This window comes from Takifugu flavidus, chromosome 12 (assembly GCF_003711565.1).
Source record: "Takifugu flavidus isolate HTHZ2018 chromosome 12, ASM371156v2, whole genome shotgun sequence".
Lineage (NCBI taxonomy): Eukaryota > Metazoa > Chordata > Actinopteri > Tetraodontiformes > Tetraodontidae > Takifugu > Takifugu flavidus.
Genome location: NC_079531.1, coordinates 15,052,690 through 15,068,471, shown reverse-complemented (window position 1 = coordinate 15,068,471; position 15,782 = coordinate 15,052,690). Strand labels below are relative to the sequence as shown.

Below are 15,782 nucleotides of genomic sequence, written 5' to 3'. Positions count from 1 at the left end.
GGTTGCATATTTATTTGCCAGCGTTGCAGTTGCGTCACTCTGCCGCTAGATGTCAGAAGTGTCTAAAAAAGTAAAACACTAAAAAAGTACTATAAAAGAGACTTAAAGAGACTTTTTTGACGCAAAATAACAAATTAATACAGTTCTACTTTGATATTAGTTTTATTTAACACGGGCAGTGTAAATTAAAAGCAATCAAACTGTGAAAAAAATAATTTAGCACTTGTATACAGTTAACATGCAACACAATGAATAAAACTACATTAGTTTAAATCTACAGATAAACTGTAAATAACATGGTGCAAATCTGTAATTAAATGTACGTGCATGTGAAACTACAGTCCCAGTTCTGTGTTTCTTAGCCTACATAGGTGTGTGTGTATGAATGCATGGTACATAGTGGGGACCAATATTTGTGTTTTACTAACAAAGTGAGGACTTTCTGTCGAGTCCTCAGAACTTGAGAGGTGTGTTTGAGGGTTTGAGACTCAAGGTTGGGGTTAAAGATCAGTGTGAGGGCTTTAGGAGTGAGTAGTGACAGCAGTAACGAGTGTTAAGCCGACGACCTTCTTTGTGGAGGCAAGGCACACACGTGTGTGTGTCAGAGTGTGTGTGTGGATTCATTTAGCAGAAACTGAGCAAGCCCACACGTGCACGCTGCTTCATCAGCGCAGTTTCTGTGGATCAGAAGTGAGGAGCCGGTGCTGGTGCTCCCTCCTGAGAGTCAGGAATGTGCAGAGGATGAGGAGGTGGTTAGCGTCGGGTGTGCGCGAGTCTGCCCGCGCTACAAGCCCCGACTCACCTCACCCGAGTCACACCTCAAATTACTTTCTGAGCGACTAGTTCCAACCCGATTGGCATTTTTGATGCGTTCGTCAGGAGTGAAACTCTCTGCTGACATCAGATCCACTCCGGATCTGCTCCGATTCGGTTGCTTACTCGGTCTCTTTAATCGAGATTAGCCGTTAGCGGCTAGCTGCTTCAAAGCAGGCGCACGGCTGAACGCAGCTTTGAACTTTGACCTCAACCAGAAGAAGCTGGCGTGTTTTTCTAATGTAACGGACCCGACGACGGACCTAACGGTGGTCAGGTCCTGACCCCACGTCCTGCACGCTAGTCTGCTCTGAGCCGAGGTCAAAGGTCATCAAGATAATCACGGGATCAACTTATTCATGTGAATTTTTGGGAGCTTTTTCGTGCAGATCAGTAGCAGAAGAGACTCGTTTGGTTCTTCCTGAACTTCTGAACTCCAAGAGAACAAAGAGAGTGTGACACACACGCACACACACACACACTTGCACACACATGCACACACACACACGCACACACACACACACACATGCACACACACACACATGCACACACACGCACGCACAGTTTAATCACTTATTCAGTACCAGCAGCTGTGCAAGCAGTTTTTCTCCATCTGTTTGTTTCAGGTTTTCAGACGTCAAACTTTGATTGAATCTGTACAGAAAGAAGAAGAAAAAGAAGAGTGAGGGATGGACAGAGGGAGAGAGGGGGGAGAGAGAGGGGGGAGAGAGAGGGGGAGGAAGGGAAGGGTCTCAAAAGAGAGAGAGAAAAAGTGAGGGGAGAGAACAAGAGGAAGAGGGAAAGAGAGAAGAGAGAGGGAGAGAGAGAGGGAGAGGGGGAGAGAGAGAGGGAAGAAGAGGGGGAGAGAGAGAGAGAGAGAGAGAGAGAGGGGGGAGAGAGAGAGGGGGAGAGGGGGAGAGAGGAGAGGGGGAGAGAGAGGGAAGGAGAGGGGAGAGAGAGAGGAGAGGGGGAGAGATGGGGAGAGGGGGAGAGAGAGGGGGGAGAGGGGGAGAGAGAGGGGGAGAACAAGAGGAAGAGGGAAAGAGAGAGGGAGAGAGAGGGGGGAGAGGGGGGGAGAGAGAGGGAGAGAGGGGGAGGAGAGAGGGGGGAGAGAGAGGAGAGAGAGAGAGGAGAGAGGGGAGAGAGAGGGGAAGGAGAGAGGGGGGAGAGAGGGGGGAGAGAGAGAGAGAGAGGGAAGGAGAGAGGGGGGAGAGAGGGGGAGGAGAGGGGGAGAGAGGAGAGGGGGAGAGAGGGGAGAGAGAGGGGGAGAACAAGAGGAAGAGGGAAAGAGAGAGGGAGAGAGAGGGGGAAGGAGAGGGGGAAGGAGAGAGAGAGGGAAGGTGAAAGTGAAGCCGCCCTGTCAGATTTGTTTGACTTACAGGTTGAGGCGTGTTTCAGACCTTTTATGGTTTTCCAGGACAAGGTACACACACACACACACACATATACACACAGACACACACACATACACACACACATATACACACACACACACAACACACACACACACACACCACACACACACACACATTCACACACACATATACACACACACACACAGAGAGACACACACACCTGAGCAGGCAACAGTGGCAGGAAAACTTTGCTTTGAGCAGGAAGAACCCTTGAGCAGGACCAGGCTCGGACTGGTCTCCCAGTCTCTAAGGGTTTGCAATGGTGCTCAGACCATCAGCAACACACACACACACACAACACACACACACACACACACACACACACACACACACACACACCTCCTTAGAGACACATTTGACCGATCGGGGCTGATGGACCTGGTGGTTTTGGTTGGGCCCTCAGGTGTCGGTGACCCCCCCTGAGGTGACGCCTGCAGGAAGAAGGTCCAGATGATAAGATCAGCCCTGAAATGCAGCCGACGAGACCCCAACAAGCCTGGTGGTGGTGGTGGTGGTGGTGGGGGGGGGGGGGGGGTATAAACTGCTACATGGACCCCCCCCACAGCACGCATCGTCCCCCATGTCTCCGTCTTCATGTCTCATTTTGTTTTCTATGTTTTGTTTGTAGTTTGGTGACGCTATCACTAGCACTGCTAACGCTACGCTAACGCTGGCACATTTACAGAAATGTCCAGTGATGTGTAAGAGTATAAGGTTAGCATTTGTGCATTTCAGCCTGGAGTCTGTACGTCGTTTGTTCCCACCAGCAGTTTAGAGACGCAGAAAAACACAGACGACTCATTTGAGAAGCACCTGCGGTTTTGGTGCGCTGGTCAGTGAAGCCGAACGTGGCTGCAGGTGTTTCCCTGCGACACCAGCAGACGCATGCACGTCGATAAAAACCCAAGGAAGCGGCCAGATTTTCACCAAGGACGGGTTATCTAGCCCCCAACGTGAGACGGTCCCATTTTACCGCTGTTCTTGGGAAACTTTCCGGTAATCTTGTTAGCTAACGTGACGCGGCTCCAAACTGGATCATTAATACGACACTTCCTGTTATAAATGATAAATGTTGCGATCGAGAGCGACTGCTTCGTGCGGTATTGCTAACTTCTTTTCCTCTTCTCAATCCCAACTCTCATATGTGTTTCCCATAAATAAAATTCTCTTAGCAACGACGCGCAGGGAACATTTTAGCAGCACGTCCGGTACCAGACTGGTCCCAACACCTGCAGCTACAGTTCTCAGGCTGCACTGCCGGCGGCTATTTTCGCTTCGTCGGCTCGTTTCTTTCCTGCTGTAATTATCGCTACTCTATGAGCCCGTTAAGGACGACAACAGGTGTCCCACAGTTGACCAAGGCACGCGGGGGCTTTTGGGGAGTAAAACCTGCGATTCTTGGCTGAGCAGCGTCGATCTGGAAGAACCGAAGTTTGGGCCTCATCATGATTCACTTTCTCAAGCATGCAAATGTCCCAAGAGCCAGAAACAACACAGCTCTGTCATGCTATTGTGTTCGCACAATCTCTTGCACAGTTTTTGTTTCTACCGCCCAACGCCGCCTATCTCTGCATCCATCTACAGGTATTACGACACCACAGCTGTGCACAATCTGCTGACCTCTGACCCCAGCAACCCAGTTAGCTTTGATAGCGCAGCATAATTAAAGCACTTGCATGATGTGTATCTATTCTCTACCTGTCACCCCCCCCCACTCCTCCTCTCTCTACCCAGCCACCTCCAGCAGGAGGGTCCCCCCACCCATGTGACCCGGGTCCTGCCCAAGGTTTCTCCCTGTTAGAGGAAGAAACCTACTAAAGTTTGTGTTTCTTTACCTTATACGACTCTATTTTCCTGTGTGATTAACAGGAATTAACGAGTCTTTGTCCCCCCCCCCCCCCAGTCTGCTTTGATGCATCTCAGCTCGTCTATAGAATAATCTTTGTTCTCGGGTCTTTTTTTAGCCGTAATGACGAGCACTGAAACCAGATGTGTGAGGCAGATGTCTCTAGCGAGGTCCCGGGGGACTCTTGCCCATCTCGGGGTTATAAAGCTCCTCCGTCAGCGGCCCCACACTCGGATCGTCTCCCGTTCGTTAGATTGATCCAGTTTCTAAGTGATCCAGAGCCGCAGCATGCACTGGGACAAATGTAAGTTCTGATAAATGTATCTGTTCCTAAACTAGAGGGGTTTTAAACTCACGTCTCACCCGCCGTGCCGCCACGCTTGGGTTTGGGGTTGCTTCCAGAACCCGTGTGAACTTGGGCTCCTTCGTGGTGGATTCGACTGTTTGTTGCGGCTGATTTTGTTGGGTCGTGATTGTTATCTGGACTTGGATTTAGCTTCGGGAATTTTTACTGCTTCTTTTCTCCCCCTTTGAATGTTAGCGTGGAAGTTTTGGCTTGGCTTGCGGAGCTTCCTGGCAAGGAAAACAAAGGCAAAGGCCCAGGATACACATTAAAACCGTTTTATTGGACTTTGCTGAAAAGAGGAAGGTGATTATTTGGAAGTTGGCTGTATATTGTGACTGGCCTGTAATGATAATATGCAAAACTGGCGCACAGCTGTGGCACTTCCTCTTTTCTGTTGAGTCCCAGTGCAGCGGCGTGCACGTGTGTTCGCGTCTAAAATAGAACGTACATAAAAGTGTAATCAGTTTTGAGTTGGGGTGCGAGGGTCTGAGGCGTGCAGGGATCTACGCGCGAGATTCTTTCAAGACAACAGTGATAATAAAACATTTCATTTCAATACGGGTCGAAGATTAAAAGACTAATTCAAGAAATTTATTTATTTGCAAAGCACTTCCTGCGCCTAGCGCTCGAATTTAGCTTGTTCTGGACACGTAAATCAGAGAAATATAAAGATGTCCTCTGAGTCAGATAAACCTCAAAGCAGGGAGCAGGACCTGTCCCGGGTTTATGCCTGCCATGACATGCATGCCATTTGTACAGCTGTTGCAAGAACATCGGAATGTTAAGCTAATCTGCATCTCTAGCTGTGGACAGGCTGCGGATCCTAAGATCTGGTATCGTTATTGAATGTTTTACTGGTTTATGGCACCGTCTCTCACCGTTAGAGCCAATAGCGCTACGATACGCCACTGAAAACCGCTAACGTTTGAATGTGCAAAACAAACATGCACGAGGAATCACAATGAAGAGCTCAGCTAGCGCGACAGGACCAGAAACCAAACCCGAATGCTTCTCTTGCTCGGCTGTAACACTTTCTCGGTATCGTTGCTTCCGTTTTATTAAGCTTCACAAGCTGCATAGCCATAAAACACGTTGCATCCTTTCCATGTGTTTTAACCTTGGTAGTTTTATTACCTCCCTCATTTGCTTCAGGGGTATAAAAACAACAACAACAACAAAACCTGGATCTCTGAACCAGTTGGACCTATTTTGTGGAATGATTCCCCCCCCATAAATTCAGTCTGAACCCCCACTGACGTGTGCCGCTCGTGTAAAAAGCTGGTGATTTAATAGTCTGGTGATGGGCGGGGCTTTAGAGGCCGAGGACACAGCCACTGACTCCGCCCCCTCAGTTGTCTTCCTAAGCTATCCCAGTATAGCCACAGAATTGACACGAGTGTTGCCACATTTTAAATTGTTTCTTCCTTATGTGGGAGGTGGGAACCTGCTTCAGCCCTGCCCCAAATGTTGCCCTAGCATCTGTAAGAAGCCGTCTTCCCTATCTCGACACGCCACTTCCCTTTAGCTCATCAACCCTGCCTTAGCATCCGTGCTCTCTCTTTCTCTCTTGGTGCCACCATCAGCCCTGGCAAGACCCAAACCGTACCAAGGTGTCCGCGTCAGAGACCCCGTCAAAGAACTGCTGAGGAGGAAGAGGAGCCTAGAGCTGCAGAGCACAAAGACGGCGCCCCCTGCTGTGGTGAGCAGAGCATGACACGATACACACAAACACACAAACATGCGAGATAAACCTCCAGATTCTCCCCCTGCAACCGCCAACGTCCCACTATGACCAGTCCATAATGAACTTGTTGCGTAAAAGGTTAACGATAAAGGTTAACGACGGCTAAAAGAAAAGTAAATTGACGCTTGTCTCTAAAGGTTAGCTTTAGGGGGGGATTTGAGGTCGGCCTGAGGCTGATGTGGCGACATCGGGAGGGTTGAGAGGAGGCTGGAAAATGTTCTGAGATGGATATAAGACGACGGGACGATTTTTGCGTTTGAGGTTTCAGTCAAATATCACCAAGATTTTAACGCTGTGACGACATCGTAGCCCAACGCCAACCAAAATGCACGTGTCTGTAGGGTCATTGATTATTAATGGACATTCATTTGATATTCCGTGTCATGTGATGTAGTCAAGGCTAGTTTACAAATCCGCGGGGGGTGAGTTTGTCCGTTTCCCTACTCCAGCTACTAGAGGATCAGATGATACGCGGGTGTCACGGGTGGTGTTATAGTAAGTAAGGTCTAGCGCTAGCTAGCTAGCTAACAGAAGGTTGAGGTGGTTTTACTGGTGATGGGGGCTGGATCGTACTCGTTGTGATTCCGCCAACCTGAAATGAATGAAAGGATTTGCCTGCTGTTGAGGTGCGTAAATAATCGCTAGGGAGGCGTGGAGCCTTACAGCACAGGTTACCGTTCTCTCTGCGCCCCCCCAACCAGCCTGTTTATCTCATCTATTTAGAGAACTGGATACCGCGTTGGGGGCGGAGCCTTCATTCATTCCTAAGTTGCTCAGTGGCCCATGAAGGAAAAAATTGCTCCACTTCAGTGTGTGAGAAAAACACGCAGGTTCCGTAGCCCCGTAGGGGTCAAGATTCCACACTAGCATCTCCGAACTACCACTCGGGCTCTCCTGGCCTCATTCAACAGTTTCCACGGTCGTAGCTGCGTCTTCGCTAGCCCGGTAACGAGCTGATTGTGGCCGAGCCGCCACAACCGTGACCGTTATGAGGAGGCGGCGGTTCAGGAAGTTCTAACGTCAAAAATAATGAATAATAATTTAATGAAAACCCAACACAGGAACTAATATCAAAGAGCCGTGTGTTTCTGTTAGAGGGGTTCGTTAATATAACGAGTGAATGATCAACGTAGTCATATTGAGCGCCGGATCTGTGAATATCTTTCTAACTTCATGAGTTTGAACAGTGACTACATTAACTGAAGGTGGGGCACATTACTGATGGTCATTAATCTGAGCGGGTTAAACAATAATTAAGCTGCTGATCCCACAAAGCTAACATGCAGATGAGCTAACGAACGCTCCCGTTGCTCCATTGCACGTCAGCAATGTGGAGAATAATACACCAGAACTTGGTTTTAAGTATTAAATGGGGATCTAGACTTTCCCCATGTTAGCATACAGCATATAGCATCTTTGCAGTACCACCGTTTGGCCAGTAGGTGTTTTGCCTCAAACTCGGGGGCCGTTTCCTGTATCCAGCTCTCTTCATTGATCCTCTGCCACACAGCTTTTGCTATTTTCCTAACATGAAGAGCTGAACACAGGGGCCCATAATCCAGGTGTTTTTCCATGACAGTTACAGATATTCCCTGCGAGGCTCCAGGGCTCGGCACGCAGCCCTATGCAAAAAGGCTCTGCTGTGCCAAAGGTCCCAAAGTCCTCCCACTTACTGCGCACACACACACACACACACACACACACACACACACACGCACACACACGCGCACGCACGCACACACACACACACACACACACATACACACACAGTTACAGAGTGGTTAAAAGTATCATACAAAAGTTGCACCGCTTGAAAGTGAAATAAAAGAATGTCGGCAAAGGAAAAAGACTAAAAAACTCCGGTATCACCGTCCAGGTTTGCCTTTGAGCGTCGCTTCTTTACTCGCATTTACCAGCGGTTGTCCCTTTAACCTCTGTCTAATCGCAGGTATTAGAATTAATCCCCTGTGCGTCACCTGTGGACCTCTATTCACCCAGGTGGAGAGCGTCCTAAAGTAGAGCGCCGATCTCTTTACGCTTCTTTGAGCTCGGTGCAAAGTTCATCAAATGTATAATTAAATTTTTAAAAAAAGAGAGAGGACTTCCTGGTAATAACGGTCTAGATGTTGTAAAGCCTTCAGCAGTTTCCTGCTTTGCATCAGGAGGGCGGAACGCGTCTTTCCCTGACCCGAGAGGCGGCCGGACGGCAAAAGTCCACTGGATTATTGCTCCAACAGTGGGCTTTGTTTTTAGGAGTGTGTAGCCGACGTGGAGCTTTGATCAAAAAGTGCTCGGTTTGTAGTTAAAACATGCCCGGCGCCTGAATTCCACTTTACGACAACTGATATTGTGTTTGTTGATGTTATCAAGATAAAAAGAGTCCACCCTCAGGAGACAGGCCGTCAGTCCTCGGCAGCGTCCGATGGACGGCACCATTTGAAAATGCTACGCTGCTATCTCACCAAAAGCCTGATGACCAAACGTTGGCGGTATCTGTGACGCACCTGCGTGACTGGATGGGCCAGGAGGGTAGTCAGATGCGGTAAAAAAAACTAGCCTCACTAATTAAGCAATTACCAAAAAAAGCTAAAACTGCCGGTGATTAGATACAACTAGTAGGTGACGTTAGTTAGCGTTAGCGCAAAGCTAAAGCCACTGTCCAGGAGATATTGGTCGTGTCACAGAATTCGCAGCCAGTCGCCACAATGTTCCTCCAGTCAGAACGGGTACTTTCAAAACCACTTGACGTGCAAGTTCAAAGGTCACCAGGGTCATAATTCCCTCAGCCTGACTCCACCTGCAATCCTGTCTGCTAGCAGGGTCCCCGCACCCTCTGATAGCACCACGGCGGCGTGGTTTTTAAACGCCATCTGTCCACACCACTCTGCCTCCGCTCTCATTCCGCTGTTTTTCTAACCACAGAATCTGAACTGCATCAGTGCTTTCTTGACACGTTTTGACTGATGAGACCAAGTGTTTTTCTTCTTCAGCTGCACGTTAGCTGTCAAAGGAGTTTCTGCTCCACCTGCGCTGGCTTCTGTTTGTCCCGGCTAACCGCGGGCCCGTGGAGACCAACTCTTTACGTGGTCAACATTTAAAAACGCAGTTAAAACAGGGGATTTGTTGATCAGAAACCACAACAAATCCTGGATTAGCCAAAGGTTAGAGTTAGGGTTAGGGTTAGGGTTCGGGTTCGGGTTCGGGTTAGGGTTCAGGTTAGGTTTAGGCTTAGGGTTAGGGTTAGGGTTCAGGTTAGGCTTAGGGTTAGGGTTAGGGTTCAGGTTAGGGTTAGGGTTAGGGTTCGGGTTAGGGTTAGGGTTAGGGTTAGGGTCAGGTTAGGCTTAGGGTTAGGGTTAGGGTTAGGGTTAGGGTTAGGGTTGGGTTAGGGTTAGGGGTTAGGGTTCAGGTTAGGGTTAGGGTTCAGGTTAGGGTTAGGGTTAGGGTTAGGGGTTAGGGTTAGGGTTAGGGTTAGGGTTAGGGTTCAGGTTAAGCTTAGGGTTAGGGGTTAGGGTTAGGGTTCACAGGCATTACCTCCACAACAGCAACAAACGGGTTCTGATGCTAGCCTGTGTCCATAGGCTCTCTGAACCCGCCCACTCTAGTTGGACTACAGTCCCAACAGGAACGAAAATAAAGATTTCAGTGCCCAGAGTGGTTGTCTAAACATCCGTTAGACACTTCAGACGCTGTACAAACACCTCTGTACATCTGTTGTCATGGTTCACTTCAGAGAAACACGTGAACCCGTTAAAAGACGGATCCGCCCTGTTGCTGATGAGGTTCCCCTGCTGGTCACGCATGGAAAAGTTCCTCAGTGCATTGAAGTGGTTCTTCAGAACTCAGGGATCTTCTGGAGTGGCAGGAATCCTTTCGTTTGATTCCAAAGAAAGACTTTTGTGTATTTTTTTTCGTTGAATCTCAAACCTATCAGAGAGGCTAACAGGTGAGCGTTGGTAGCAACAACACACCTTTGTTTATTGTTTACTTTCACGATGCAGCGATAGCGATCTTTTCCTGAAATGTCATCCGCAAAACAACCATCTCCCTGGATCGAGTGGAAAAGAGAAGCTGTTCAAGACCGTGCTTGCATGCAAACCAAATACCAAATACCAAATTCCTCACACACACACACACACACACACGCACACACACGCGCACACACACACACACACACACACACACCGTCATACTGTACTTTTATGGTTCTCCGAGCTGCTGCAAGTATAAACTCGGCATATTTACAGACCAACATGAAGATGGGAATGTTGACGTTAACGTATTTATTTTTAGGATGCGGTGAATCCGAGCGGCCAATCGTCGTACGCGCCAGGTACGTGTTCACGCCGGCTGCGGCAGTTTGAAACGGTGACGTGTTTGTCTCTGAACGCCGTGTCTGTCTCATTCAGTCTTCAGCTCTGATGGCGGCGTGTGCCACCCCGCCGAGGCCAGCGACGCGGCGCAGCAGGGCTGGAGGGCCCCCCCTGGCGCCGGCGCCGGCCTGCAGCTGGGAGCGACCCCCTGGTCTCCGACCGACTGTGGCCAACAGGATGGCTCGACTCAGCCGATGGCGTACTCGGCCACGCCCGCCCTCGCCGCTGACGTGTACATGCAGACCCTGTGTCCCAGCTACACCATGCTGACCTACACCCACACCCCCCTGCTGACCAATTTTGGGGTGAGGGTGCAGTTCTAGACCACAGGGAGGGATGCTGACCTATGATCCTGCAATTAAAAGGCCAAAGATCCTGCGTGCCTGGATCCATCATAATTGGTTTATTGCATTGTAAACGTCAACAAGATCTGCTCGTTAGTAGTAGAAACAGTGCGCTAGCGTCGCCCTGCTACAAACCACAGTATGTTTAGATCAGCAAACCAAAACCCTAAAATAAACCAAACTACCTCGGAAACGGTTAAGATAATTACGACAAACTACCAGGACTGGACTGGCCAGGAAGTTCTGGCCAGTAAGGAAACCTGGCAGAGCTCATTTTATGTAACAACGCTATTAAGATATTGCTTTTCTTTTTTGAAATTTTCTCTCGTTCTTGTGCTCGATAGCCCCAATGGTTCCATTCCACTGTGTTTCAGACCATACCGATGGCCCCTGCACAAGCTACCCTCCCTCAGATGGAGCTCCCAGACTCTGGGTTAACCTACCTCCCCTGGGCCCAACCCCTCACCACCATATCCACCATGTCCAACCCGGGGGTCCAGTTCGCCGCTAGTGCTGCAGCCCTTCCGGCGTCACCTCTGGTCCACATGCCTCTGTCCATGTCTCTGACCACCATGATCCCTCAGCCGGACCCTCAGACTACAGATCCGGAGCTCCACCAGGACCCACACCCCCAGCTGGACTGCGAGCTGCCTGACCAGCCTCTGGACGAGGACACTGGGTCCGAGTCAGAATCCCCAAGCCTGTTGGATAAACTCCTGGAGGAACGAAAAGCTGAGGAAGAGGGGGTCAAGGACTCGTACAGGAGCTCCCTCTTCATTCCAAATGTCTGAGGGAAATGTTTGAATAGACCGTCCTGTTTTTCATGGAATGTTTGTGAAATATTCTGTTAAATTGCAAAATAGCAAATGTATTTGGGTTTGTAGCTGCTTCAAAATACAAGTTTGGAACATTTGTTTAATCGTTTCAGGTAAAAAGTTCCCCTCACAACTATTATTGTCATCAACCTCAGCAAAAACAACATCTGACACTTTAGTATCTGGCTCACACACACACGCACACACACACACACACATATATAATATAAAAACATGTTTATAGAGTCTAAAGTCCAAGTTAACAGAGTCTTCAAGCAAACATTGGCTAAACTGGTCCAGCGGGATTCGAAGTAGCATTAAATATGTAAAGAAACATGTAAAGAGAAGCTAGCAAAAGCCTGACTAGCAAAGTGACATCTGGGTGTGATCAATCAGCACGGCGGCTCTGCTAGTCCAGATGACAGCCACTTAAATTGGACGTTTATCACCAGAACTAGTTTAAGTATTTTACATTTGTTATGCTGCTGTGTTGATTTACTGCACTCTCGAGATATTTATGAGCACTAGCGTTAGCTTCCATGTGTCATGGAGGCGTTACCGCTGTTGATGTTGCCTGCCGGAGGTCTCTCATACACGACTGCTGGTTGCTGAAACAGTTGACGCGATATCCATCTTCTTCTGGCCTTGAGGCGTTTGCCTTTGCCTCATTAGCACTGGCAGTTAATAAGAGCCTGCAGAAGCACGGAAGACCCCAAACTACTTGTTTCCTGTCCATTAGGTGCTGTTGCTTTGGTAGAGACGACGAGCTGATCCGTCCCTGTAACAACAACAACACCACTGCGGAAAATCAGAAATCGAAATCGAAATCAGAATTTGCGCTAGCGGTTAGCTGGGGGTTAACAGCGAGCGCTTTGTCCCTTATCTCTAACTCCCACCATATTCATCAAAGGTGTTGCTGGGCTCTGTGACCCTGTGAGTGATACCTGGAATCACCCTCAGGAGGTTTTCTAATGATAGATGGTTGCTTCCTGACCTTGGTCGTTAAACTGAGAGTAAAATATATTAGAAATTAATATTCCCAGGTCAATTAAGTGCCGGGTAACTTTAAAAAGTCCCCGCGGTGAACTTAGAGCCCCATGGGTGGGTTAAGGGTGCCTGGAAGGGTCTTCAACCGGGGAATACCTTTTGAGACGCGGCTCTTGAAAACCTGGCAAAGATATCACACAGGGTCACCAAGGTCGTGTGGCCTCCAACTTCCAGGGAATTTAGCCGAAATATGTCCCGAAATGATCCGTCAGGTTAGCCTGAATCACATTTCTGGTGTTTGCAATGGCGCTAACATGGCTCACAACAGCAGAAGGAGATTGTGTTGCATGTTGTGTGAATGGTTTTGCCTCCAGAAGCCCTCGAGTAATGTTTGACTGTACTTCACGCCGACGGCCTTGGGGAAAACCATTATCATGGAAGGAAACGTATCTGTTGAATCTGTTAGATATCTGTTAAATCCCACACCCGAAAACACCCGTTTGTAATCGTGCTTCTGCTATGGGAACTTGGTGGGAACTTGGTATTCTTGGCTAAAAGTCACAGAAGGGAAACAGTTGATGCTGGATTAGAGCAACCACAAATGTGATCCTGAGTAATTACCCAAGAAGTGGGCAGGAGTGAAGATACCGATAAGTCGTGAGTCAGAACTATGAGGAATTTAAGGCATTGTAGTCATAAAATTCCCTTTTCGTATCCTACTGCACCCTTTGAGGATTAATCTGTTTGTTTAGGGTTGTGTGTCAAATCTTGCGTAATCTAACAGGTGGGCTCTGCTGACTCCACAACTGTGAATGCTATTGTTCGCCTGGCCTTGCAACTCTTTGTGAGCATGCAAACTGTCTGACGCTAATCTCCCGAGAGGTTTGGAATTGGCCGGGATATGCTCAATCCGGTCCTTTCCTCCTTCTCCCTTCATTAACAGTTTATTTAATCTTAAAGGTAGGTGTGTGCGCGCCGAAGCGTTCCCTTGACAGAATACCTCGCCATGAGGCACGGCAGCAACATGCCCGTGCAGCACTTCAGAGCGTGTGAGCAGTTGCTGGAGACGATTGTGCAAAGATTGCGCCCCAGGTGTCAGAAAACCGGCATCTCAAAGGGGCCGCGGATAGACAACTCCTGTTAATTCTGCTCTCACTTTCTAGGAAGACGTCCCCTTTTTTTCTGGAGGGTCTAAACAATTAGACCTCTGGGGTCCTCACATGTCAGCAAAACCTGCTCGACTCAGCCTTTGGAGCATATTTTATAAGTCCGATGTTTTCTAGGCTGCTAAAGTTTTACTTCAAGTTAGGCTCATTTACAAGTACCAACATAATCAGGGGCCAAAGAGAAGGTGTTAGCATTAGGGCGCAGGTCTCGACTACCGTAATAACACATTCACAAGAGTGCCACAAGGATCCTGCGTTAATATAAAACACTTCACGCCCAAAATCTAATGCTAAAATGTAACGTGCTTTACAAATAAAATGTACTATTAACCTTCTTGATAGGTGTTAGGGTAAAGGTAGAGACCGGCGCAATATACCAGGGTGGCATCATGCTACTTACATATTCCTATCAAAGTCCATCCAGATTCAAACCAGATCCTCGGTCTAACTTTAACTAGTCTGGATCGACATGTTAAACGTACCAAAGCGGTCCACATAGACCAGTGATATTGTTGTGGTTTAATCATTAAAATCACAACTACTTCCTTGACAACGAATGTTTGATTGAGGAAAATGTCCGATTGCTGAATCGTAACGGAAGAAGAGCAGCTGCGGCGCTCCGCGGACGCGTATTGATGATGCAAACTGACATGGTGGCGAGTAAAAGCGTCTGACAGGTTGTACGGGATGAAGGGGAAACCCCAGCGACAACGAGTGCCAAAGGAGGCGTGCTTGTCCGTATGGGTGCGTGTTTTGGTAAATTCTGAACAAGGCTAAAGGTAGCAATAAACAATTTTAAGTCGGGATTAGCATTCATAGCAGGAAAATAGCTGTAGAACTTTGGGGTAATTTTACGGAGTCCTAGCTCCAGGGTAGGTACTTAGATCAGCCTAAAAGAACTCCTGGGTGGGGCCTGAGGTGCTTAAATGGTACCTGTTTTGGCCTCAGCTCCTTCCAAATTGACCTCCTTCCCACTTGTTTTCTGTTCTGTTCTGAATCCGTAATTATTTCGGCGTTTGGCGGCTGGCCCGGTGGAAACGGTTGCACAACCATTACACACTGATCAAAGCCAAGGGTCCCACCCCGCCGTCCAGACTCAACCATGGAGATGTGAGATGGCCAAGTGAGATGAATAGTTCCAGTAATTTTCCCTGGGTATTCACCAGTAAATCCCACCAGTGGAAAAGTGCCTATTTGGGTGTTTTTGTTCCCTACTGAGGCCCTTAACTTATTTTGTTGCTAATTCAAAGCTATTTCTCTTTTTTTTGCTCTTTATTATTCATCTCCTTCATTGTAAATGTTGCCCCATCGAGTCCAACTTGATGTTCGTCCTATTATTTACTTTCCACTAATTTCTTTTCTGTAATAAACTACGTAAACAAGTAAAAGTAAGTAAAGTATTTCGCTAAAGTAGCTAAGCTTTGTGGGAGGAACGTGATCAACAACAATTTAAATCCCTTTGTTTAATCATCTGTAGTGAAAGTAAACCCTTTGCTAAGGTCTACCCTGGCATTCCGGCTTTGGTTGATCTGGCATGACCGTGTTAACTGTTTTTTGTGAGTGCGGGTTTTTCCCGAATTTGGCGTTTACCGTGTCGAAATGGCCACGCGGGTTCGAGCCTGCCGGGACCTGCCCCGCCGCGGTCTGAGGATTATCCAGAAACAGTCCAGGATGCTACGGCTCGTTCCAAGCAACCTGCTCCCAACGCTGCCGCTCAACATGGAGGTGTCCCCGTAGTTATCTAATCAAATTCCTAATGCGGGTAGCGCTAGTGCCGGGATGGTGGTTGTTGAGACATAGGTAATGCTAACCCCCCCCCCCCCCTCCGTTTCATGTGTAAATAGATCTGCCAACTGCGAAGGTGGCGCTCCTGCCTGCGAGTCACTGATTTCCTGAGATGAGCATTAATGGTTTTGATATAAACTTGTTATTTGGG

At 48.3% G+C, this 15,782-nt stretch overlaps 1 protein-coding gene and 1 long non-coding RNA gene across 3 annotated transcripts; one reads left to right on the top strand and one right to left on the bottom strand.

Annotated features, from left to right (window-relative positions):
- The first annotated feature begins 4,219 nt into the window (after nucleotides 1–4,219).
- On the top strand, nucleotides 4,220–11,790 carry LOC130535165 (POU domain class 2-associating factor 1). 2 transcript variants are annotated; one of them, XM_057050076.1, is made up of 6 exons: nucleotides 4,348–4,378; nucleotides 5,857–5,901; nucleotides 6,004–6,119; nucleotides 10,455–10,494; nucleotides 10,571–10,839; nucleotides 11,253–11,790. In XM_057050076.1, the coding sequence occupies exons 1-6, from the start codon at nucleotides 4,363–4,365 to the stop codon at nucleotides 11,667–11,669; spliced, it is 903 nt and encodes a 300-aa protein (XP_056906056.1). In that variant the 5' UTR covers nucleotides 4,348–4,362; the 3' UTR covers nucleotides 11,670–11,790. The 2 variants fall into 2 exon arrangements, with proteins under 2 accessions (XP_056906057.1, XP_056906056.1); XM_057050077.1 differs by lacking the exon at nucleotides 5,857–5,901 and having other exon boundaries at nucleotides 4,220–4,378.
- On the bottom strand, nucleotides 11,776–14,412 carry LOC130535191 (uncharacterized). Its single transcript, XR_008953049.1, has 2 exons — nucleotides 14,247–14,412; nucleotides 11,776–12,491 (listed from the first exon to the last, which is right to left on the bottom strand). It is a non-coding gene; the product is annotated as an uncharacterized LOC130535191 (long non-coding RNA).
- Nucleotides 14,413–15,782: the final 1,370 nt, after the last annotated feature.